Source organism: Hyperolius riggenbachi, chromosome 6 (assembly GCF_040937935.1).
Source record: "Hyperolius riggenbachi isolate aHypRig1 chromosome 6, aHypRig1.pri, whole genome shotgun sequence".
NCBI classification, from domain to species: domain Eukaryota; kingdom Metazoa; phylum Chordata; class Amphibia; order Anura; family Hyperoliidae; genus Hyperolius; species Hyperolius riggenbachi.
The window spans coordinates 331,212,392-331,239,555 of record NC_090651.1 but is presented as its reverse complement, the minus strand read 5'-3'; the positions used below and the strand labels follow the sequence as shown (position 1 = coordinate 331,239,555).

Below are 27,164 nucleotides of genomic sequence, written 5' to 3'. Positions count from 1 at the left end.
CAAGCGACCGGTCGTTTGCGAAAATCCGACATGGGTATAAGCCTTAAAGCAGAACTTCAGCCTAAACAAACATACTGTCATTAAGTTACATTAGTTATGTTAATTAAAATAGATAGGTAATATAATCTCTTACCCGCCCTATTTCAAAAGAACAGGCAAAGGTTTGTGATTTCATAAGGGCAGCTTTTTGGTTGAAAGAAGGTGACAGGGAGCATGAGACACAGTTCCAACTGTCCTGTGTGCTGATCACCCCTCCCAGTTGCTAGGCAACGTGAATAACAACATAGGAAATTCCATCATGCTTTGCACAGCATCAGGGGAAAAAAGCCCAGGCAGTTTTCTTTGATGGGGCGGAGCTTAGCTAAAAATGCAGCTAAAAGTGAGACTTCTATAAGAAAAACAAAGTTCTGATGCTGTGAAACTGTTAAAGAAACACAGAGCCTTTTCAGTGCTGCTGAGTAGATTTTTAGTCTGGAGGTTCACTTTAAGACTGTTTGACAGATCCGCACAGTGACACTGATCTCCTCCACTTTCTGATTGAGGATGTCCCACAGGCGCTCAAAAGAGTTTATATCTGGAGAGTCCAGCACCTCTACCCTCCTCAATTTCTTTAGCAAGGCAGTGGTTGTCTTGCCGTTTATCACTAAAAATCATTCTGAAAAAATCACTTAGTGGGTATAGGCCTCAATTGTGTACAGTCAGCAACAATTCTCTTTTTAAAGACCCTCAGAGAGGTGCCATGTTGAACTTCCAGTGACCAGTATGAGAGAGTGATGACACAGAATTTAAAGCTAATGGGAATCGGGGGGGGGGGGGGGGGGGGGGCTGGAACCCAAGTAGAGGGAAGGCTCTGGGCCCTTTAGAGCAGTGCTCCCCAACCCTGTCCTCAAGGTCCACCAACAGTGCATGTTTTGCAGAAATCCACAGAGGTAGTTAATCAGCTCTGCTGAGACTAATTACCTCACCTGGGAATGTTTGTGGTTTTCTGCAAATTATGTACTGTTGGTGGGCCTTGAGAACAGGGTTGGGGAACACTGCGAGTATAGAGCCTGCCCTCTCCTCTCCCAGTGCCCTTGTTGCAGCGGCAGGTCCTCCGTTTGAATCCCCCGTCGCAGGGAGACTTCGGAAGTCTTCAGGAGCCGAGTCCTCCTGAAGACAGGCAGCTCCATACTGCGCACGCGCAAGAGAGGGGCTCGCACCTGCGCAGTACGGAGCAGCCAGTCTTTGGGAACACTCGGGCTTCTGAAGCATCCTTCACAGCAGAGCGTGAAGAGAGAGCGAGCAGTATTTCACAAAATTGGTCGAATACTACTACTGGGGAGCCAGCACTGGAACTGGGAATGAGAGAGGCGATCCAGAGCATTCCCTCTCCTTAAGTAAGTATCTGGCTTTTTTTTAAAGGGGAACTGAAGTGAGAGGTATACGGAGGCTGCCATATTTATTTCCTTTTAATCAATACCAGTTGCCTGGCAGCCCTGCTGGTCTATTTCTCTGCAGTAGTATCTGAATAACACCAGAAACAAGCATGCAGCTAGTCTTGTCGGATCTGACTTTAGAGTCTGAAACACCTGATCTGCTGCATGCTTGTTCAGGGGCTATGGCTAATAGTATTAGAGGCAGAGGATCAGCAGGATAGCCAGGCAACTGGTATTGCTTAAAAGGAAATAAACATGGCAGCCTCCATATCCCTCTGCCTTCAGTTTCCCTTTAACTATTCCAATTCACTTTAACACACCTGCTCCACATATACACCACAAACCTTGTAACGCTATTGAGTGGCATGACCCATGGGGAGGGATCTAATAGGGCAGACTTATGACTTTCTTCACTTAGAGGCGTACTCAGTCTTGTTGCTAGTGGTTTAGACGTGAATGGTTGTGTGTTATTTTGATGGGACAGCAAATTTACAGTTATACAAGCTGTACACTTGACTACTTTACATTGTATCAAAGTGTCATATCTTCAGTGCTGTCCCATGTAAATACAATAAAGTATCTACAAAAATGTGAGCAGTGTAATCACTTTCATGAGATACTGTAACACTATACTACGACAGCCTACATCTTGTTACCAATAACACAACGAGCAAAACAGCCCCGGACAGGGCAGCTGCCATGGACTGATTAACCATAAGACTAAAGAGAAGTATCCACCTAGGCAGATATATAACAATATCAAAGAAGACACTCTCAGATATGCATCAAATACAAAAATATCCAATTTTATTACATACGTTCCTGTAATAAAATTGGATATTTTTGTATTTGATGCATATCTGAGAGTGTCTTCTTTGATATTATGAAATATCTGCTTAGATGGTTACTAATCTTTAGTGTTAAGGGACACTTAAGTCAAACAAAAAAAATGAGTTTTACTCACCTGGGGCTTCCAATAGCCCCCTGCAGCTGTCCGGTGCCCTCGCCGTCTCCCTCCGATCCTCCTGGCCCCGCCGGCAGCCACTTCCTGTTTCGGTGACAGGAGCTGACAGGCTGGGGACGCGAGTGATTCTTCGCGTTCCCAGACACATTAGCACCCTCTATGCTGCTATATGATATATGCTATAGCAGCATAGATGGCGCTATTGTGGCCAGGAACGCGAAGAATCACTCGCATCCCCAGCCTGTCAGCTCCTGTCACCGAAACAGGAAGTGGCTGCCGGCGGGGCCAAGAGGATCGGAGGGAGATGGCGAGGGTACCGGACAGCTGCAGGGGGCTATTGGAAGCCCCAGGTGAGTAAAACTCATTTTTTTTTTGTTTGACTTAAGTGTCCCTTTAAGCCTACATCTTGTTTTCACATTTGGCTTTTACGAGGTGCTTTCATCTGCAATAAGGATGTGCACGTTCTATTTTGGGACACTATCAACTGGAGGTTACATGTTGAAAAGTAGATGCTGCTGATAACTCTAAACCTTGCTATTTATGGGAGCACAGAGCCTAACCAACAACAAAAAAAGTATATCTGCCTGCACTTCTGAAGATATAATAGATCACTGGTCTTGCTCTGCTAGTTATTATTTACCGTATACTTAGTACATAGTCATGTCACTTAAAGAGAATCTGTATTGTTAAAATCGCACAAAAGTAAACATACCAGTGCGTTAAGGGACATCTCCTATTACCCTCTGTCACAATTTCGCCGCTCCCCGCCGCATTAAAAGTGGTTAAAAACAGTTTTAAAAAGTTTGTTTATAAACAAACAAAATGGCCACCAAAACAGGAAGTAGGTTGATGTACAGTATGTCCACACATAGAAAATACATCCATACACAAGCAGGCTGTATACAGCCTTCCTTTTTAATCTCAAGAGATCATTTGTGTGTTTCTTTCCCCCTGCATCTCTCATGCACTGAAGTTTCAGGTTGCTCTTTTCTTCCTGCAAACAGCTTTGCCCTTGTCTGTAATTCCTCACTATGTGAAAGCCCAGCCAGCTCAGAGGACGATTTATCCAGCTTGTAAAAGATAAGAGAGAAGCTGCTCTAATTTAAATAACACACAGGCAGTGTGCATAGAGTGGCCTGGAAGGGGGAGTTCATAGCAGAACCACAACACTGAAGAACTTGGCAGTCTTCCAGACACAGGCTGACAAGTCTGACAAGAGAGAGATAAGTTGATTTATTACAGAGACTGTGATAGTACAAAGTGCTGCAGTAAGCCAGAACACATTAGAATAGCTTTTGGAACTTGTAGGATGATAAAAAACAGGATGCAATTTTTGTTACGGAGTCTCTTTAAGGTGGCCATACATCAGAAGATTATGGGCAGATTCGACCAAGAGAAAAAATGTATCTCTTATCGAATCTGCCCATACACTACAGGCTGATTCCAGCATGAAATCATCAGGGAATTGGCTGAGCCTGCCGCTGCCCCCAAAATGTATGTAGTGTGCATTTATACATTACCTGTCCTGTAGCAGCTTCCACACGTTGTCCGTCCATCTCGCAGGGTAACAGCTGCATACATGCTAGTGGAGCATGGCGTCTGACGTCAGCCGCTATGCGCCGCCGGTGTGTATGCAGAACCCGGCGAGATGGACGGAAACTGCGTGGAGGCTCACACCACACAGGTAATGTATAAATGCACACACTACATACATTTATATATTGCAGCGGCAGGGCTTCCGTTGTCTCGTCACTCATTTGTAAATCTGCCGCCGTACCACCGCGCACCCGACCAACCAACTTCAGCCTGCCAATTTTCATCCAATTCGATTATAATAATCGAATTGGATGGTCGATTTGTTGGCCGGCTCATGTAACTGTCCCTCAGAGGAGCTCACAATCTAATCCCTACCATTGTCATGTCTATTGTAGCCAAGAGCCAATTTAGGGGTAAACCAATTTACTAGTTATCTGTATGTTTTTGGGAGGATGTAGGAGGACACCCACAAAGACACGGGGGTTATCTCTCTATATATAGCCTTCTGAAATAACCTCATGCTCGGGGATAGCCAACCATCACTAAAAAAGTGGCCACTACACGTTCTATTTACCAGCGGACTTCATCTCTTTAATAGACCTTGAGAGATTTATGGATTCCCACAAACTCAAACTTCCTATCAGTTCCATAAACTTCAATCAAAATGATGATGGGTGCGGTGGTACAATTTTAACAAGCGGTTGGGATGGCAGTGAACTGACAGTAGTGTGGCTTGTTCTGTTTCTGTCAGCACACCACAGGCGGTCGCAGCACAAATTGATTGCACTCCCGGATTAGTTTTCAGTCAGGGAGTGAAAAATTGCTTGCTACAATGGGCTGTTAAGTTGGCCATACATCAGGCGACTTGGCAGCCAAACGACAATCCGATTCTTTCATTATAATCAGATTAAAATCAGTGCCGCCAAGAGCATGCCTGAACGATGCAACCAAGTTCAGGCCAAAATTGGTCGCATGTATCGATCGGACATGCTGCAAGATCTTGGGCCGACGTGCTTGATTGGGTATGCGGCGGTAACAGCGAGCGATAACGAGACGAGCGACAAATGTGACAGGACTCCCAGCGCTGTACAGCCCAGTGTAAAATGTGCCCCATGCAGTATACTTTACCTGCTGGCTGCACGCTCATACAGAGATTAGGCCTTCATGCTTGGAATGGTATCAAACTATTCTTTGCATTGCAGCTTCATGCTTCCTGGCATTAAGACAATGCATAGAAACAACCCAGCCGAACCTCTGATAAAAGTTTATTATATAACAATAAGGTTACATATCACAAAGGAATATTACAACAACCTCGTGTGTACAAAACACATGTCAGTTTCCACCTTAATCACCAGACCGAACTCTAGAATGACCAGACTCCATGCACACCTGAAGTGAGAGAGATGTGGAGGCTGCCATATTTATTTCCTTTTAAAAACAATATCAGTTACCTGGCAGCCCTGCTGGTCCTCTGCCTCTAATAGATTTAGCCACAGACCTTGAACAAGCATGCAGATCAGAAGTTTCTGGCAAAAATCTGACAAGAGTAGTTGCATGCTTGTTTCAGGTGTTTGATTCAGACACTATTGCAGCCAAAGAATGCAGCCAGGCAACTGGTATTGTTTAAAAGCAAATAAACTCCTCCAGATCAGCACTTTACATTACAAGGGATGTAAACATGATCCCAGACCCTTCCCTTGCTACAGAAACTATTAACCTGCCTGGAGTTATGATTATTTCCGGGTCTAGGATCTAAAACCCGTGCAATTTTTTCCACAAGCTTTTAGACCCTAAAAATAATAAGAAAAAAAAAAAAAAAAAAACATACCCCAGAGAGATCTGCAGCAGCTCCTGCATATAACTCACTCAGGCACGCGATTACTGCTCTGAGCTGCGGATTTCTGTCCCGAGCCTGACTCAGGGTTACCGCTAAGTAAGTGAATGTGTTTGTCTACTGTAGAGGAATAGTATGTGATATTGGAGAATAAAAAACAAAACAAAACAAAAAACCCGCTTTAGATGCAATCCCCCTGGCTGATCTCAATTTGGCTAAAGCTGGCTACACACGTTTCAAAGAAACTATATGAATGATATATAATATACTATCTGAATACAAGACAGCAGATCAAAAAGTTTTGAGGCTTTAAGGATCATTGGCGAGAATGATTTTTCACTCAAAAAAGCTCCTCATTCTGTGCAAGTGTTACCCTTCGGATTTAAAAAAACAAGATAAAAAGGAAGCCCTTATTGTGTTAAAAAGTATAAATCAATCCTTTTTTCATCAGAGGCAGGTTTCTGATGAAGCGAGGGTGATCCTTGTGAAATGCATTAGCCCACTGCATGCATATATTTTTGTCCAATACATGTTTGTTACTTATCTGGCACAAAAAGCCTGTGATTTATTAATACCCCGATCTGGCTCAGGACTTGTCTAGAGAGCTTCATCGGTGCTTCCAAACAGACAGGATGATCGAGGACAGATCGGCAGTGGTTTATAGACTAATACGCCATCTAATAAGGTGAGCTGATCTCTGCATTGAGAAGTGAGGATCTATTTTATACGCCAGGGGCTCGCAATCTGCCGCGCGCGAAGGTTTGTGCTTGTAAAGGATTACGCTGCATGATAAACGAAGGTTTCACGCCATCATGTGGGTGAAACCTTCGTTTACACGCGAACATAATCCTTTACACGCACAAACCTTCGCGCGCGGCAGATCGTGCGATAACTGCAGTGATAGCCGTTATCACGCTTTTGTGAATCAGGCCCAAGGAGCGCTTCCTTCTCATCTTTTTTGCAGTTTCCCAGCGGTATTGCGGTACTCTACGGATGAACAGCGGTCTACTTGTGTTTTTAGCCTTGGAACTATTTACAGTGTAAAGTGAGCTCTCCCATGAACTAGGGGATTGATATAAATTTCCCTTTAGGTATTTGTCCAATCCGATCATACTGTGCTCACTCAAAGAGATGCTAAGAATGTACTTTCTGCTCTGTGCAGCAAACAACATCAGCAGGTAAGCGGTGCTCTGGGGATGTTCTGTATACAAAGGGAGCATTCTGACTGTTACCACGGTTGTCATTCTAACTTACTGGAAATCCTAAAATATCATAACTGCAATTTCAAGATCTTTACATTTCATTAATGCTATAAAATGGTTTGTACAACGCTTGTATGCGTTAGGTCATTTTTTTTTTTTTTAAACAAAAGTAAAAGTTTCACTTTAACTCTGCCCCATTTTGACTTAATTAAGAAATCATCAGCCATCCATCATATACGCTTATCTGCAGTGCTTTTATTGTCCATTCTGTGACCAGGTTAATTTGGCAGGTCTTTATTCTGAGTGTGGTCACACTCCAATGGTCACTGGTCAACCAGATATTGTGCAAAGGCTGCTGTAAAGTGCCTCTCAGGTAAGGAGGGGGTTTTCATAATAAAGGACGAATATACAACAAAATACGGCAAGAACAATAGAACAGTCCGAAGGAGACCCTGGAGGTGCCATGTAAGTAGACGGCTACAGGACCCCAGGGTGAGGTTACTAGACTGGCTCCATCTGCAGCTCCTCAAAGTCCCCCTCGATCTCATGGAAAGAAGCATGGGAGCCGATGATAACGAGGGTGGCACCTGTACAGCAAAGGGAGAGGGAAAGAAAACATGTAAAACGCAACATAGAAAATGTACAGAGACCATTACTGCTGCTTCCCGATCCTCATTCTGCCTGTAACAAGTCACACGGCCACTTATACTGGCTTCAGTGTTCACATTTCTGTCCAACTAAACAGGTACTGATGAAAAGCCCCTCCCACTTCCACACAGAGGATTTTTACCTCTTTTTTTTTTTTTTTTAAATCAATACACAGAGTTGAAAATTTTCAACTTTTTTCCTATTTATGGTTCTGTACATTAACATGATGAAATGAGCTCTGAATAAAAATTAAATTTGGACTTACCTGGGGCTTCCTCCAGCCCTTTGTAGCCTGCAAAGTCCCCTGCTGGTCCCTTCCGTGGTCCTGGCTCTGGTAATCCGGCGACTTTGGCTGAAGTCCCCCGTGTGCGCCGTGTCATCATGCCGGCCAACGTAAGAGTTCTCTGCATGCGCGGTTCAGTCTTGGAGAACCGTGCATGCACAGGACTCTTACGCTGGCCAGTCTGCTGACGCGCAAGGGGTGCTCATGACTGACTTCGGGGTGACCTTGTGGGCTACGGGGCTGGAGAAAGCTCCAGGTAAGTCCAAATTTCATTTGTATTCAGCACTCAGGGTCCCCTTAAAAATGTTGGGCAACTAAAGCATTTTTTTAACACAATCCCTTCCTTTCAGGGCCTCAAAGGTACTTAGACAAACGAAAGAACTGGAAATAAAATATTTCTAATACTTGGTAGAGAACCCTTTGCTGGCAATGACAGCCTGAAGTCTTGAACTCGTGAACATCACCAGATCCTGGGTTTCCTCCTTTATAATGCTCTGCCAGGCCTTTACTGCAGCGGCTTTCAGTTGCTGTTTGTGGGCCTTTCTGTCCAAAGTTTAGTCTTCAACAAGTGAAATGCATGCTCAATTGAGTTAAAGGACAACTGAAGAGAGAGGTATATGGAGGCTGACATGTTTATTTCCTTTTAAGCAATACCAGTTGCCTGGCAGCCCTGCTGATCCTCTGCCTCTAATACTATTAGCCATAGACCCTGAACAAGCATGCAGCAGATCAGGTGTTTCAGACTGTAGGCTGGTTTCACACCAGGATGTTGCGTTTTAGGGGATGTTATGGTCACATAATGTGCCCCTAACGCAACGCCTGGTGCTCTCTAATGTGGATGTCAGAGTGAGCCGCGTTGTGCAGCTCACTCTGGCGTCTGTGATGCGTACTCTTGGACGCATGCGGCATCATGTGGTCCCGCCCGGCCAATCGCCGCACAGAGCGGCAGCTCCAGGAAGTAAACACTGCACGTCACTGAGCGCAGTGAATATTAATTAGCCATGTGCCTGGCCGCTCTCCGCTCCTCCCCAACATTACTGAGCATGTGCAAGCAGTCTAACGCGGCTCTGCCGCTTATAAAGTACTGCATGCAGTACGTTGTCTAATGGCGCAGCGTTACTAAGTAACGCAACGTGGGCACTGTGAACAGCCCATTGATTTTTCATTGCTGTGCGGTGGGGTGCAATACAGGCTGCTCTAACGTGCGCCTGTAACGTCCCACTGTGAAAGCAGCCTTAATGTCAGATCTGACAAGACTAGCTGCATGCTTGTTTCTGGTGTTATTCAGATACTACTGCAGAGAAATAGACCAGCAGGGCTGCCAGGCAACTGGTATTGATTAAAAGGAAATAAATATGGCAGCCTCCGTATACCTCTTACTTCAGTTCCCCTTTAAGGTCAGGTGACTAACTTGGCCATTCAAGAATTTTCCACTTTGCTTTAAGAAACTCCTGGGTTTCTTTGGCTGTATGTTTTGGGTCGTTGTCCATCTGCATCAGGAAAAGTTGTCTCTGTCCAAATATTTTTGGACCTAACTGTAGATGGTAGATCGTGCCCAGGGAACCACAGCTTGTCCAGCACAAAGGAGAGCAAGTGGGGGATAAGCTGGGCAACAATCTTCGGGAGGTGAACCATTTATTAAATATTTTCTTTGATGTCTCCGGGTGACACGTTTGGAGAGTCGTCTAAGAGCATTGTGTGATTTCGAAAAGTGCTCATTCGTTATTGGGGAGGGGGGGGGGGAGGGGGGTTTAGTTTCACCAAAACGGATTCTCCAAACACTGGTAGATACCGTAAAACACCTGGAAGACAGGAAATGTTCTTACCTAACACCCAGAAGACGGCAGCTCCGGCCCCTGCGAGCCAGAAGAAAGGGAAGGAGACGGCCCCAGCCAGGCCATACTGATTGGCTGCACTCATTTCCCGGCCTGTAATCACACAAAAGTATAAATGTAAAGCTACATACACACATTCAACAAAGTGCACAACCAACACCACGACAAACCGTTTACACGACTTGTATTTTCCAATGCACCAATGACCAATTCATTTACATACTGTACATGCAAGCGACATGATGGACTGCGTGACACGGCCGCATTAAAAACAAGTGCGTCATTTTAAAAACTTGCAACGCGTGTGGCCCACTGCACGGTATCATCCCAACAGTCGGAGTTGATCTGCCAGGTGGATCGGGCAAACCGCATGTTACCAGTTGCCACGCGTACACTTGCCTGATTGTCGTCCAACAGACCAAAATCAGACAGCAATCAGGGGGTTTGGTTGAGCAAAAATGTTTTTCTTTAAAGGTTATTATGCTATTGCTTATCTTTTAGCAGAGAGGAAGTTCTGAGTTTAGGTTCGTTTTAAATGTTGGTTGGAGGCTTGTATTACCCTACTTCCACTGCCTGCCATCTGTAGAAAACGTAAGCAGATATAAACTGCTGTAATTAGCAGTAGCAAAGAGCAAATAAAAGCTTTCATCAGCTGGGGAGAAATACGACACTGTTCTTCAAACAGTTTGGAGAAGTCACATTAGGGGAAGCCCTGGATAAATGAGGGCAGATAGAAGGGGAGGGGAGAAGATGGCAGCTCCTAGACATATTAGAAACCAGTACAAGCTGCAGGGGAAAAAAAGCTGGTTCGTTCCAGTTAAGTGTAATGCAATATATGGAGGCGTATATCACTTAAATAAACTATGAGGAATGTGTACAACATTGGGAGCGATAAGAACAATACAACACATGCTACAGGAGCTATGTTCAACTTACCAAACATAACCATCTTGGGCCCTTGGAGGGTCTTCAGGTAAATGATGTAACAGGCTCCAAAAAAGACAGCCAAAGCAATGAGCAGCATGGGGCTTGTGATGCTGGAAGAGATAATGAGACAAGGATGTACACCATGAGAACCTGTTCACAAGATCAGTCACCACAATAACCCTTCATGTGAATCAACCAGTGCCTTAGAGCAGACCTGTGGACCAGAGGAAAGGGAAGATTTGGATCCTTGGCCAAGTAGTGGGAAGCCTCTGTTCCCAGACCTTCCTCGAGCCCACCACTGCTGCCAAAGACCCTCTTCTTCTTCTGGCCGCGCTTCCGAATGTGTATGAGTGCATTTATACTGAGCACGTGCAAGCCCAGTAGAATGAAGCCGCTCGTGCATGGAAGGAAAAGCTGTCCACAATCAGCTTCATTCTACTGGGCTTGTGGGGACCGTTCCACTGCATGCTAAGTACAAATGTGTTTGTACAAGACAGAAGCAGGACTACAAGAAACATATGGCTGGATGGTGACTGGTTAAGGGCTCTGTCTTTGACATGGGAGACCAGGGTTCAAATCCTGACAAGGGTCAGTACCTCTTCAGTAAGAAGTCCTTGGGCAAGACTTCCTAACACACCAGGGTGGCCTCTTGAGCGCATTCTTGTGGCTGCAGCTCTTGAGCACTTTGAGGCCAACAGGAGAAAAGCGCAGTACAAATGTTAGGATTATCATTATTGTTATATTCAACAAGCCCTTGAGGAATGTGTTTCGGGGATCGGGGAAGTGTCTGGCCTACCCAGAGGCTTCCTACGACTGGGGTAAGTAGCCTAACTTTATCTTAAAAATGTGCTTCAGGTACGCTATAAAATAGGGCCCTGGTCAATCTAATATAATTGAGATACTGATTCTCTAGAATACTGGCATATTACCTCTGGTAGGTCCAGCATAAGAGGTTATTCAGTGACAGTGATGTAGGGCATGTTTATCACAGAAACTGCAAGAACTGGAGCAAAATGCAGCTGGAATACACTAAGGACTGGTTCACACTTGGGTGCTTTTTAGCACTCTGCTGATCGCCGGCAATCAGCAAAGCTCTGCTGCTAATGTATCCCTATGGGATCATTCTCACTGTAGACAAGACAAATAACACTTATATCTGGCTTTTCTCCTGGCAGACGCAAAGCGCCAGAGCTGCAGCCACTAGGGCAGTAGCGGTGTTAGGGAGTCTTGCCCAAGGTCTCCTCACTGAATAGATGTAGGCTTACTGTACACGAAGAGCTGAGATTTGAACCCAGGTCTACTGTGTCAGAGGCAGAGCCCTTAACCAGCACACTAGTCGTAGTGTTTGCGATTTGCATAAATCGGAAATGTGCTGCAACGTTTTGGAGGTGATTGTGATGTGAATCTCGTTCTATTGAACAGGAATCACAAAGCAAATCGTGGCAAATTCACAATTGCAATTCATGTTTTGTGTTTGTAGTGTGAAGTGGCGTTAAGGAAGGCAAATGCATAGCAAGGGCTTCCTGGGCTTATGATCCGACATTAGAATTAGAAAATGTGCAGAACAGAAATGGGTCGCAGGCTCAGAATAAAGGGCTGCGTCACATGACCATTATGAAATGACATTGTCGAGATATCGGATACTCACATGCAGTAGAGGATGAGGCCCATGAACACAAAGATGTAATTGCTTTGGAAGTGCTCCACATTCCGCGTCACTCGCTTACACAGCTCCCCGAAGTTCTGTGGCCGGGTGAAACGCCTCTGATCCACAAAGTTATTCCACGGGCGGATCTGAGCCCGGCGTTTGTCAAACCAGTCCTTGGCTGTGCTCGGGCTGATCATCTTGGGGAACATCCTAGAGAGTAAGAGCAAGGGAAGAGTGAGGAGACATCCAGGCCTAGGGAAACAGCTTCCAGCTAAGGTGATGACCAGAGCACCGAGCCAGCAGGACATACCGGACTACTGAAGATGCTCAACAGTTCAACTGTAGCTACACGTGGCTTATGGCTTGGTCTACTGATACAACTTTATTGACACAAAGACAGATATATCAATGCTGCGTAAACAACATTTAAAGTGACTCTGTAACAAAAATTACAACGTTTTTTCTACCATCCTACAAGTTCCTAAACCTATTCTAATCTGTTCTGGCTCACTGCAGCACTTTGTACTATCACGGTCTCTGTAATAAATCAATGTATCTTTCCCCTGTCAGACTTGTCGGCCTGTGTCTGGAAAGCTGCCAACTCTTCCGTGCTGGTCTGTTCCTCTATTCACACTCCAGTGTGTGTTTTATTTACATAAGCCAGCAGCTTCTCTGCTATCTTATCAGTGATAGAAGAGAGCTGGATAAAAATCCTCCTCTGTTAGGCTGTGAAAGTAGCTGGCTGACACATACTGAGGGATTACAAACACAGGCACAGGCAGAGCTGTCTGCAGGAAGCCTGTAATGTTCAGTGCATGAGAGAAGAAGGGGACAGAAGGTAAACACACAATGATCTCTTGAGATTCAGAAGTAAGGCTGTATACAGCCTGCTTGTGTATGGATGTATTTTCTATGTGTGGACATACTGTACATCAACCTACTTCCTGTTTTGGTGGCCATTTTGTTTGTTTATAAACAAACTTTTTAAAACTGTTTTTGACTACTATTAATGCGGCGGGGAGCGGCGAAATTGTGACAGAGGGTAATAGGAGATGTCCCCTAACACACTGGTATGTTTACTTTTGTGCGATTTTAACAATACAGATTCTCTTTAAGCCTTGTACACTAATGAATGAGACGTAGCTTGGCAGAGATCAGGAGATGATCCCTCAGAAGACAATGTGCCCTTGGCCAAGCACTCGGCTGAGTTGATCTACCAGGCTGATTGCTTGTCGACAAGGATCGGGGGCTGCTGTACACGTGACCCCTACACGTTGATTGGCCCAATCTGCTGCCTGTCAAGTGACAGGCAGCCGATTGGACCAATCAAAGCACTGGGAATATAAAGACCCCAGATTTTTACTAATCATTTTTTTAATGGGATATTGTGATCAGGGTGATCGTCAACAATCTCCTACACATGCCCACCATCTTGGTGGCCGTCATACTGACAACCAGGACTGTGGAGTCGGTATAAAAAATCATCCGACACCTCAGTTTATGAACCCATCGACTCAGACACCAGGTACCCAAAATTGCTCCAACTCCTCGACTCCACAGCCACTGCAGGGCTATAAAGTGGGTACAAGAAGAATCCGACTAGAACTCCAACTCCTCAGTTTATGAAACCACTGACTCCGACTCCTCCACACCACAGCCCTGCTGAAAATAAGCTGGTACAGCCTAGAGGTGGGAGGTATACAAGCTCCCTGATTGGCTGCCTCACTCACAGAAAGCCCGTTCATTGGTCAAGTTAGATGTAAAAATACTGTGGTTAAATGGGAAGGAGGGGAGAGATTGCTTTCCATGAAGCCGGGCTGAAACCAGATAGCATTATCATTAGAAATGGATCCATTATATCCTGACACCTGTTTATGCCATAGCCCCTCATGAACAATAATAGTCAGAGGAATGCCCTGCAAGCTTCACTTCTGAGTTATTTTCTCTTGTCTAAGCAACTTCTTTGTTTCTCATCAGCTGCTCCTTACAAAACTCATTTGAGCTTACAGAAAACAGAAAGTAGCTGTTAGTTAGGAAGTGGAGAGAGGTTAAAATGTACACTCTGTGAGCTGAGATAATACAAATGTGATTTTGTGGCACAAAAATAGGTTGGTCTTATTTTTTTTTATTCTCTAATATACCTCAGCAGTGGGGGAAAGCAGCAGAGGTAAAGCCGTCTGGGAAAAGGGCCATATAATTTACTTATTAACATTGCAACTTCTAAGGGTTATAAGTATTTCCAGGCTGCAGGTGTCAGTAAAGCGACAGTCTACGGCATCATAAATGTGCAGCAAGCAGGATCCCACATCCTGTATATTACTGCACAGTACATAATCCCATTGTGCTGTTGGGACACATTGTTGGCAGGAAGCTGACATGTGATCAGGACAGTTTGTCCCCACATAAGCAGGTCATACTGACCATGTATTCTGATACGGTACAGCACAAATGGGTGTAAAAAAGAAAGTCCAATTTAATTGGAACCTGAAGTGAGAGGGTTATGGAGTCTGACACATTTATTTCCTGTTAAACATTGCACATTCCCTGGTTTTTCTCCAAATCCTTTGCCTCTAATACTGGGAACACACCATGCAATTTTGCATCAGATAAATGGGTCGATATATAATTGTCAACTGGTGCGATCTGATTCTTGATTTTTTTTGATTGGTTTGTATAGAAGTGAACAGAAAATCAATCGAAATCAGATCAGACCTATCGGAAATTATCTATCAAGACAGAAAATTGCATGGTGTGTTCGCAGCGTAACACTAAGCCGTAGACCCTGAACAAGCATGCAGATCAGATGTTTCTGACTGAATTGATGATTCAGACACTACTGATGCCAGAAAGGCAGGACTGCCAGGCAACTGGTATTGTTTAAAAGGAAATAAACAGTCTCTGTATCCCTGTCCCCTCAGGTACCCTTTCAAATATGAATTGCTGTGAACATATATCAGTGATGCACAAACTGTTCTGTAATTTAATACTATTAAAAACGACTGTTGCAATTTGGAGAAACCTGTGAACTTCCATAATTGACTTCTAGTTTAGATTGCTCTTCTTTCAGTGTCTCTACAGCACTGAATGCCCAGTACTTGCCCTCGTGCGCAAAGCACAAGCCCGTGTTATGTATAATCCACACAGGCCCTATTCCAGTAATCTGCAGGAGGCTCTGTCACTCCCACTTGTCTGTTATGCTAGGTACACGCCATACAATTTCCTGTTACATTTTCTGTTATGCCAGGCATACACGGCTCGATTCTGAGCTGATAAGATGGTTAGATAGATAATTTCCGACATGTCCGATCACCGTTCGCTCATTTTGACGCTCGATTCATCATTTAAATGAAGTGAAAAAAGATAAGAGAATCGAGCGGGCAAAACGACCAGGCGCAGAATCGACCCTTGTATTCCCAGCATTATGCTGGGTTTACACCATACAATTTTCTGTAATGCTAGGCATACACGGTACGTTTCATACCGTGTAATCGAGCCGCTGATGACCTGCCGGATAGATTCTCCGCTCGGAAGATAAAGAGCGCCCGTGGGGACGAGCGGGGATCGATACAGGCGACGGCGGGGACGAGCCGGGATCAAGCCAGCGGCTCGATCCGGCGCATAATATGCCGTGTATGCTTAGCATTAGATTTACCTGACAGATAGATTAAAGCTGGCCATACACTAGGCCGATTCCCCGCCGATCGACAGCAGATTTGATCACTTGGATCGAAACTGTTGTCAAATCGTTAACGCTAAATTTCAATCTATTTCGTCCTGAAATAGATCGGTCCTGTCGATCGCCCGCGGGTAGGGAGCGCGTCGCTAGCGGCGGTTGAGTGCATGACGACCGGCGCAATACAGCTGCAATACATTACCTGCTCCGCCGGCGCGACTCCCCAGGTCTCCGCTGTCTTCTTCTCCGCGCTGGTCTGGTCTCCGGCAGGCTTCACTTCTTCCTGTCCCGGCAAGAAGTTTAAACAGTAGAGGGTGCTCTACTGTTTAAACTTCCCCCAGACAGGAAGAAGTGAAGCCTGCCGGACCTGGAGACCAGACCAGAGCGGAGAAGAAGACTGCAGAGACCGGGGGGAGTCGCGCCGGCTAGAGCAGGTAATGTATGCGGGGGGGGGGGGGCTACCTTTACTGCAAACAGATTGTGAACCGATTTCAGCCTGAAACCGTTCACAATCTGTTGTGGTGGTGGTGCTGCCGCTCCCCCCCCCCCCCCCCCCATGACCGCATTCATTACCTGCTCCGCCGGCACGACTGCCCCCGGTGACGGCTGCTCCGTCTCCGCTCTGGTCTCCAGGTCCGGCATGCTTTACTTCTTCCTGCCCGGCAGGAAAATTAAACAGTAGAGCGCCCCTCTACTGTTTAAACTTCCTGCCAGGCAGGAGGAACTGAAGCATGGCGGAGACCAGAGCGGAGACGGAGCAGCGGTGACCGGGGGCAGTCACACCGGCGGAGCAGGTAATGTATTGCCGCTCTATTGCGTCGGTCGTCAGGCACTCGAACGGCGCTAGCGACGCGCTCCCTACCCGCAGGCGATCGACGGTAATTTTCCGCACGGAGCGATCGACGGAATCGGACGAAATGGATCGAAATTCGGCGTGTAGCGCAAACGATTGGCACCAGATTCGATCCCAGTGATCGAATCTGCTGTCGAAACGGCGGCAAATCGGGCCAGTGTATGGCCAGCTTAACAGAAAATTGTACGGTGTGTACTGCGCATTAGGAACAGTGTGGAATGGCTGTGTTTTCTGTGCACAAGGGAAGTAAATGAAGGCAAGCTGAAAGGAGGTGTGGGTACAGATCAGTGTGGGTAATTATGCTCCCCCACTAGATAGTGATGGTCATGCCTAGGAGAACTCATGGAGAAGCATGTGATCAGTTTGGTCAAGTGATAGATATATAAGTCTCTGATTTGCTAGTTATGATTATGTGCTGCAGCAGGATGTGATCCCAGCAAATCAGAGCTTTCCATATCTATCAGCTAATCAAACAAATCCCATGCCTCTCCATGCGTTTCCCTTTTCATGACCACCACTAGCGCTGGATTCCTGCTATTGGAATGAGAATCCTGGTCTTCGGCTGCCATTTTGGGTGCTCCTCGCTCACGTCTGGTTTTCAGCTTCCTGTTGACCCTCACAGTCCTTTGACTGACCAATCGGATGGGCAGGAAGCTGCAAAGCGCAAGTGTGGCAGGCATGGCTGCTATAGACCAGGACACTGAATTCAGCTGTGCAAGTGCAGCCATGACTTCCTGGTGGGCATAGCCCCCCCCCCCCCCCCCCTCACTGCCATATACTACTAGATGAAGTGTTCCCTTCATTTGTGTAATATATAGAGCCAATCTAATGGCATCGTTTGCCTTTTTGCAACCAAAGTGGGGTTTCATGTTAAATAATAGTAAGTGAGATATCATACTTGTTAATAATGCCAGCAGGTCCCTCCTCTGCTCCTCCAGTTAACACTTCCCCACTCTTCCCTGCCATGTTTAGGAACTCTGGCAATGTAACGTCCTGCGATAGGAGAAGAGAAAGACAAAAGAAAGGGAGGGAGAAGGAGGGGATTTATTCAAGTGGTCGCATCACAAGAAGTGCAGATCAGGAGCATGCAGAGAGAAACATACCAGGATAATGTACATTCCTATATTTACCGACCCCCGTTACAATGTGATCTGCCCCCCAGCCACTTCCTACTAGCGTGACTCTTTCTGCCACACATCTGGCTTAAAGGGCAACTCCACACTGGCCACAAAAAAATAACAACACATTTATCAATGCTACAGAAATCAGTATGTGGCTAAAATAGCACGTGGATATGTATTTACACTGAATCACAATACCTGCCAGGGATTTATCCATTTATTTGTAATGAATTTAGACGATCTGGTGAAGATCCGTAACATCCTTGTCCCCCATGAGACATGAATAAAATGATTCGCAAAAAACGTAATGTTTGTGTTAACAGCAGTAGCCACATTCCCGCCTTTGTCCTTCAAACTCTGCCCCTCTGCTAACTGTAAAACACAAAATAAAAGTAGGGGTCTTCACACAGACTTGTACAGGAATAGTGTACAATTTATCATTGTCCTATCACACACGATTATACATCTGACTGAGACGATCATTTTGGGGCCAATCCGGTCCCCTTTGTCAAGGCTAGGACAGACATTAATGTAGCCTTGAGATATATCCTAGCCTTGACAAAGGGGACCGGATTGGCCCCAAAACGATCATCGGAGAACGGTCAGATGTGTAATAGTGAGTGATGGGACAGTAAATAGTACACTATTCCTGTACAAGTCTGTGTGCGGACCCCTTCTTTGCACAGGTGCGCGATTCTTCCATCTACCTCTGCTAACTCTGCCACTTCCTTCCATTGAGGGAGGAACGGAAGGGTAGTGGCAGTCTGGCCAAGCCCCTCCCACATCCTGGTTAGGCGCAATGGTGGTTACATGACCACTACTTTTAACAAATAAAATTAAAGGACTCCTGAAATGAGAGGGATATGGAGGCTGCCTTATTTATATCCTTTTAAACAATACTAATTGCCTGGCAGTCCCGCTGATGACTTTGGCTTCCGTAGTGTCTGACTCCGACACCTGAAACAAGCATGCAGCAAAACCAGTCAGTGATGTCAGAAACCTCTGATCTGCATGCTTGTCCAGGGTCTATGGCTAACAGTATTAGGCAGAGGATCAGCAGGACAGCCAGGCAATGTGCATTGTTTAAAAGGAAATAAATATGTCAGCCTCCACATCCCTCTCACTTCAGATGTCCCCTAACGGATACCCGAACTGACATGTGACATGATGAGACAGACGTGTATGTACAGTGCCAAGCACACAAATAACTATGCTGTGTTCCTTTTTTTTCCTTTCTCTACCTGAAAGAGTTAAATATCAGGTATGCAAGTGGCTGACTCAGTCCTGACTCAGACAGGAAGTGACTACAGTGTGACCCTCACTGATAAGAAATTCCCCTTTTTTACCTCTTTCTTGCTCTCAGAAGCCATTTTATGCTAGGAAAGTGTTTTATAGTTGTAATTTCTTATCAGTGAGGGTCACACTGTAGTCACTTCCTGTCTGAGTCAGGACTGAGTCAGCCACTTGCATACCTGATATTTAACTCTTTCAGGCAGAGAAAGAAAAAAAGGAACACAGCATAGTTATTTGTGTGCTAGGCACTGTACATACACATGTCTATCTCATGTCACATGTCAGTTTGGGTATCCTTTAGGGCTCTTTTCCACTATGAAATGCGATCGCGATTGCGATCGCGATTACGATCGCGATCGCAATCGCATTTCAATTTCCACCATGCGATTGCGATTGAGCTACTATACTCATAGTCCAGCTCAATCGCATACAAAACGCAGCAGGACGACGATTGCGCTTTGACCAAAATCGCATCGCAATCGGATCGCACTAATGGAAATTGCTGCTGCAGTTTCCATTAGTTTAATGTACCTTGCGATTTGCAGTCAGAAGCAAATCGCAAATCGCAGGCTAGTGGAAAAAGGCCCTTAAAGGTATTCAAGATCATTTCACATTTTTTTTCCCCATAAAACACCACCAGTTCAGTGGTGCACCTATCCACGTTCAGTGGTGCACTTGGTGGTGGTCTTGGATCCTATGTGAACCAAGCCTAAAATCACCTAATCTACTAACTTCTGCAGGCTCAACAGATAAGCTTACTATTGATTTTGGACTGCCAGTTGATAGGACATGTGATCGGATCAGGTGTTATGCTGGCAACACACGATGCAATTTCATGTCCGATTTGATGGGTAATCTGATGGGAAGTTGTATCGTGTGTACGTGTACAACCTGCTCCCGATTGATAAAGGGATCAATTTTCCGATGATAACTTTGCAAAATCAATCCCTTGATTGATTAGAAACAGATTGGACAGGTCGGAAATTGCAGAGTGTGTTCCCACCATTAAATTTGAACTGAGTGGGTGGGTGGTGGGGTTGGGGAGGAGGGGGTCGACTGCTGTATGTATGGAACACTCTGATCAGAGACAACACTCTGATCCATCCTCAGATTTCACTGCTACTCTAGCTTAGGGGACCCAGCAGGGAACCTCATAGGGAACAGTTCTACAATTACAGCCCCCTCCACGGCATGCAGTGTTGTGATTGGCTGAATAGTGTGGACGTAATTTACTACAACCTATTGGAAACCTAGCAGTTCGAGAGGGTGCTGTCCGTCCAATCCGGTTAGTGTTATTTACCTATGAGGTTTCCTGCTGTGTCCCCTAAACTAGACTGGCGCCTACATTTCTGCTAAAATAGTCCTATGGTAAATCTATCACTACTGTCCAACGACTGATTATGGGCCATTATCACGAGTCCGTGTGTAGCCGGCTCTCCACAGTCGTCCCAGCCTGGTGACAGTTAGTATGTGGCAGTGTGTCACTACACTCAGCAATGCAGCCTGCTGAACTGGCCGTCCATCACACCACAATGATGCCAATGGTTGCCACTAAAATGAATTCACCTCAAGATAGAAATAAAAATATAACTGAATACAGTGCTATAAGTGTATATAAGTGTAGATGAAAGCCCAGCTCCAGACGGAGAGGTTTTCCTAGACATGCAGCAATCAGCAGCAACGCTCGTGTTTTGCTGCACAACCTCCTCGATTGGCTGATATAAGGTAAAATACTTGCCAAGTACCTGATCGGGTGTCCCCTCTCCAGCCATGTCCAGCAACAATGACCTCTAGAGCTGAATGGATCAATCTTCTCCTACAGCTGTCTTGTGTCTCCCTCCCTTCCAGAGGGATCTGCATAATGATGCTGAGCCAAGCAGCTGCCCCGCCCACACAGCTGGCCATTAACCCATTCAGTAATTTGTAGTCGGAACACATGATGGAATGTTACAACAGGAATGTTTACATGTAGAAGCCTCTTCACTCTGGGAAGATACATTTGTGTCTCTGCTTACAGAGTTGTCAGGTGGTCAATGGTGATATGGGCTTAGAGCAGTGATGCACCTTGGCACTCCAGCTGTGACAAAACTACAAATCCCATCATGCCTCTGCCTCCCCGAGTTATGCTTAGAGCTGTCAGAGTATTGCAATGCCTCATGGGACTTGTAGTTTCACCACAGCTGGAGTGCCAAGGTTAGCCATCACTGGCTTTGAGTGTGCTTACAACTAATATATGTTATAGGTATGTTACCTGTAGCAAAAAAAAAAAAAAAAAAAAAAAAAAAAAAAAAAAAAACAGTTTCCAGCAATTTTTTTTTAAATCACATTATAAACAAGGTAGAAGAGATGTTGAAACATTTGTTTCAATGACTGATATACAGTGCATTGTAGAGTTTAAAGAGGAAATGTAGTGAAAATAACAATGAATAAAATTGCTATTATTTAGACAGTGTTTGCCCATTGCAAAGTCTTTCCTCTCCCTGATTTACACTCTGAAATGTATCACTGGTAAAGACATGGCCTCGATTCATCATTCTCTTTGAGATAACTTTTTCCAGTTTGTTAAATTACCGAATTCGAAGTTTAGTGATTTCTAGTTGTATTCATCAAGGTTTTTCCTCATTCGGTGTGAATTCGATAACAATTCGGTAACGTGTTGACATTTCCATTTTACAGCGGTAATTTAACACAAGGCCATAAGATTCCCATGGAATTGTGGGTAAAAGGCAGTCCTTTGAACACTACGTAGCAACATTCTGAATAGGGCTTAACACCTGGACCAGGATTCTGAAAGTGGTTGGGACAATCCCACAATTTGATCGGAGCCTTTTCCTAAAAAAAAATATAGTGCAGCTAGCAAATTAGTTAACCCTGGCACTGCCTGTGTTCTCTTACAAGATGATTCAAGAGAAATGCAGATGTCCTGTTATAGCAAATAAATCTATTCTCTTGCAGACTGATATGGTTCTAGACCTTATTCTTGCCCTTCTGCACCTTTGAATCACTTTCAGCTGATACATAACCACTTCAAATGGCTCCATCTTCTCTGTCAGCAAGGCTCTGACAGGAATAACGACAGAGCAGTGAAGGAGATAACTAATCCTAAATTTAACGATAAAACACGCCCACTTTCATTTTCATGAATTGCAGTTTCTTCCGTTTTAACACATCACTAACGAATTATTACCGAATTATTACCGAATGCTCGCTAACAGCTGTAGATAAATTTGATGAATCCTGAAATCAACTTAACGAATTCGGTATTTTACCAAACTGTCGTTAACCAATTCGATAAGTCTTGATAAATCGAGGCCTATGTCCTGTCAGGTGATTTTTATGGAATGTTTGTTACTGAGAGTTCTATGCATTGGGGAGATGCTGCTTGCTTGGCAGTTGGAAAAAGCTGTTATTTCCCACGATGCAATGAGGTTGACAGCAAACTGTCAGGACTAAGGTCATGACATCACACTGTGGGAGGGGTTTCACCCCAATATCAGCCATACAGACCTCCCTGATGATCCATTTGAGTAAAGGTAAAGATTTCTCATGGGAAAGGGGGTATTAGCTACTGACTGGAATGAAGTTCAATCCTGGGTTAAAGTTCCTCTTCAAAGTACTCCTGTCACCATTCCATTTTTTTTCTGCCTTACAGCACTAGAGTCATGGGTTCAACACTCGGCTAGGATGGCACTTGAAGTTTGGATGTTGTCCTTGTGTTTATTTGGGTTACCTCTCACATTAAAGGGACTCCGGGCACCTCTCATGGGTATGCCTTTAAACCAGACGACTTCCAACAAAGTCGTGATGTGTCTCCTCTAGAGGAGCCATGCGTGTCACTTCCTCTTCCTGCTTCATTCAGTCATGCACTTCTCTAACAGAGAAGACAGGGGTGACCTGGAAGTTATAACACAGCCAAGATGGCAGCCGCAATTTTTAAATTCAAATAGAATGAAAACTATTTGGTGTAGAATGGCGATTCAGGCATCAAATGAAAGAGGAGAGCACAAGCTACAGAAAGGTATGCATAAGTATTTGCAGTACTGGTCGGAGTCTTAAAGGCATGCCCATAAGAGGTGCTCGGAGTCCCTTTAAAATACATACTGGTAGTGTACCTGGTATTCCACCCAAACTAACCAAAGACTATGGGTAGAGATTAGACTGTGAGCTCCTCTGAGGGACAGTTAGGCCTGGGGCCCACTTGAGCACTTTCAGGCTTGCCGACGAGCGCTACCCTGTTAAAAGTCATTGGTGGTGAACCCGTGCCCAAGATTTGGCCAAATCGCAATCGAGGGTCCTGCAGCAATTTTGCAGCTATTGAGCTTCAATGCAAGAGATAGGAACATGGCAAAATTGCTTTTCATTTTGCAATAACTTCGTGGGCGATTTTAATGTTTAAATAAAGTTTAAACTACTTGCCAGGTCTCATGATGTCCAGCTTCTGGCCGTAGCCCTGCCCCCAAAAGCAAGAGGTCATCGGCGCTTCTGTAATTGGGGACAGAGAAGTGCCTATGTACTCTTGTGCTAGGGGTCGGGGCTACGCACTGGAAAACGGCCGAAATTAACCCCAGGACACCTGTTAAGTATTTCACACTTTATTTACACTAGATCAGTGTTTCTCAAACCTGTCCTGGTGACTCCCCAATGGTGCATGTTTTGCAGGCAGCCTCCCCTATGCCCAGGTGGGGACAATTACTGTGTCAGCAACATGGAATTCACATAGCTGAGACACTAATTACCCCACCTGTGCAGAGGTGAGGCTGCCTGCAAAACATGCACTGTTGGGGAGTCATGAGGAAAGATTTGAGAAACACTGCACTAGATACTGGGGGCAACGAAAAAACCCCACTGCAAACGGAGGTGCTGTAAAATTGGTGGCGATAGATTGAATAGCGCTTTCGATCACCATACAAATTGTGCCGGGAATGGCTGCATAATGCATTTGAGATATTGCAAGCACAGGAGCGATCCCCAGAGGGGCCCAGGCTACTTGCACACTGCAGCGCTGTGCTGCACATCCTGTAAAACAAACTCTCTTTCGCTACATTTACTCACCGTCATTTCCTGTACACTGTGATACCCGGAGCTCAGCCATAGGTCTCTCCCCCCCCCCCCCCCCCCCCAAAGTGTATTCTCCATATCTTCCTACTCTGGACAATTTACCTAGGCCTGCTGGAATTCTTATTGGCACTGGGATACATGAGCACATTTTCCATTGTGGTATATGGATCACGCAGCCCAGGGGAAAAGGAACAGGAAGTTCAGCTCACAGCAAAAGCCCGGAGTGTCACCTGTAAGAGGAACTTACATATACAAAATTTCATAACTAACCTTTAACTACACTACCTGTTAAATACTGCATAAAAATTCAGGTATGTTAGCTGGACAAGCACACATTCCAAGGACTTGACGCACATAAGATCTTTATAGGTTAATATATAAATGAGAAGGGAGAGGTCACACGTGACTCTAAGCAGTGATGTCATTACACTCCTACATTTCAGGATATAGCAACAGCAGGGCATCCTGTGTGCACAGGCCAGGGACACTGCCAGCAGAAACACACCAGGCCCTGCATCATCACAAAACGTGTCAGCTGAGCCCAGGCCAGGGACACTGCCAGCTGCAACACACCAGGCCCTGCATCATCACAAATGTGTCAGCTGAGCACAGGCCAGGGATACTGCCAGCAGCGACATACCAGGCCCTGCATCATCACCCCCTATGTCATTACAAAGTGTCAGCTGAGCACAGGCCAGGGACACTGCCAGCAGAAACACACCAGGCCCTGCATCATCACAAAATGTGTCAGTTGAGCACAGGCCAGGGACACTGCCAGCAGAAACACACCAGGCCCTGCATCATCACAAAATGTGTCAGTTGAGCACAGGCCAGGGACACTGCCAGCAGCGACATACCAGGTCCTGCATCATCACCCCCTGTGTCATTACAAAGTGTCAGCTGAGCACAGGCCAGGGACACTGCCAGCAACAACACACCAGGCCCTGCATCATCACCCCCTATGTCATTACAAAGTGTCAGCTGAGCACAGGCCAGGGACACTGCCAGCAGCGACATACCAGGCCCTGCATCATCACCCCCTGTGTCATTACAAAGTGTCAGCTGAGCACAGGCCAGGGACACTGCCAGCAGCAACACACCAGGCCCTGCATCATCACCCCCTATGTCATTACAAAGTGTCAGCACTAATAGGGGAGCCAGCATCACCCATGGTGACCAATCAGCTCGTCCATCATTTTAGGATTGTAAAGAACTGGATGTTTGACGCACGACTCCCATAGTGCAGCCATTACACACAGGAAGCTCATAGTAGGGCCAACTGATACATTCAGGGAATCTATGGTATGAAATGTTGGATTATCTTTTAGCATCTGCAATTACAGATTTAAACTGTCTGAATAATTTGGCCTGAAACAATTGTTGTTGATCATTTCAGGTAACAGTTTTTGGAGTAAACACTGTACAGTTAAGCCTATAGGCCCCCAAGTGGGAGACTTATCTCTAGAACCACGTTATCGGAGAACTGTGATATTGGATGCCCTGTGAAGTGTAGATGTTAAAGGGAACCTGAAGTGAAGAGAATATGGAGGCTACCATATTTATTTAGTTTAGCAATACCAGTTGCATGGCAGTCTGTCTGATCTCTCTTGCTGCAATTGTCTGAAGTCGGGCTGCGCTGGCCTGACTGCACGCATCACACAGCACGTGACCGATCTGCGCATTATTATTATTATTATTATTTATTGTATTTATAAAGCGCCAACATATTACGCAGCGCTGGACAATAAATAGGGATACATACATTGCAACAAGGGGTGACAGACAGAGAGGTAGCAAACGGTTATACAACATAGCACAAGGTTATACATACAATCAGGGTATAAAATGCGGTTTACAGAGACCCGGCAAAACAAGTCCGAGTTAGTCCATGAGAAGGGTGTAATTGCCGGGGTAGTAAAATGAAGGAGGACACACTACGGGAGGGGGGAGACCCTGCAAAGCTTACAAACTCGCGCATGCGGGTGATGTCACATGTGCAGAGCGCTCCCGGCCGTGACGTAATCCCTCCCAGTTTCTCTTATATTTTTTGCATCTGGTATCCTTTAAAAGGAACTAAATATGTCAAGAAAAGGAAAGTTACTAACATAAAATGTTCTGTGATCCCTGTGAAAAATATAAACACTCTATATGGACATACATCCCAACTTTTTGAGATGAAAAAAAAGCACACTTAAGCCACGCCCCTGCAACATTCCTGATCACACCCCATCATGCCCCCCTCCCCAGTCACGCACACCATAAAGATTTCATAAGAAAAATATGTTGTTTTATAAGTCAAACCACACTGGTCCTTTCTATCCTGGTTCATTTTCCTTCATATTAACCTTTTAAAATTAGTAATATATCAATTTAAAGGAGAAGAATAAAGTTTAGAGTAAATCAAGCACATGTTTTAGTAAAGAAATATATATATTTACATAGAAAGAGGGACAAATAAGGAGGAAAGAGGGACAGGGGTCCCAAAGAGGGACTGTGCCTCCAAAAGAGGGACAGTTGGGCGCTATGCATGGATAATACTAATTTGAATTATACAGGAATAGTGAGATCAGAAAGGATGGTTTAGTTTAACATAAACAAGTCCACAGACAGGCTCAGTAAACACATTCATATTCCTATCACTACGGGGTTTCCTTATAGGCACTAATGTGGGTTCCCTCAAAATACTTAAAAGACAAATCATATATTCACAAAATGTGTAATATGTGTGAGATATTCCCCCAGCCTCGTCACCCAGCAGCACAACAACCCCTATGTGGCATCTTACCTCCTCCTCTGTCTCCCCACCGGAAGTGATCTGGCAGAGGGAGGAAGACGTCTGTACGGAAACATTCGCTCTATCTGTCCCTATAG

At 45.2% G+C, this 27,164-nt stretch overlaps 1 protein-coding gene across 5 annotated transcripts; it reads right to left on the bottom strand.

Moving 5' to 3' along the window:
- Window positions 1-7,189: 7,189 nt before the first annotated feature.
- Window positions 7,190-27,158, bottom strand: RABAC1 (Rab acceptor 1). 5 transcript variants are annotated; one of them, XM_068241450.1, is made up of 6 exons: window positions 27,079-27,154; window positions 17,720-17,814; window positions 12,296-12,505; window positions 10,657-10,757; window positions 9,712-9,813; window positions 7,190-7,541 (listed from the first exon to the last, which is right to left on the bottom strand). In XM_068241450.1, exons 2-6 carry the CDS (start codon window positions 17,785-17,787, stop codon window positions 7,456-7,458), a joined length of 567 nt encoding a protein of 188 aa, XP_068097551.1. In that variant the 5' UTR covers window positions 17,788-17,814; window positions 27,079-27,154; the 3' UTR covers window positions 7,190-7,455. The 5 variants fall into 5 exon arrangements, with proteins under 5 accessions (XP_068097551.1, XP_068097552.1, XP_068097550.1 ...); XM_068241451.1 differs by lacking the exon at window positions 27,079-27,154 and adding an exon at window positions 22,966-23,104; XM_068241449.1 differs by lacking the exon at window positions 27,079-27,154 and adding an exon at window positions 22,973-23,104.
- Between the last annotated feature and the right edge of the window lie 6 nt (window positions 27,159-27,164).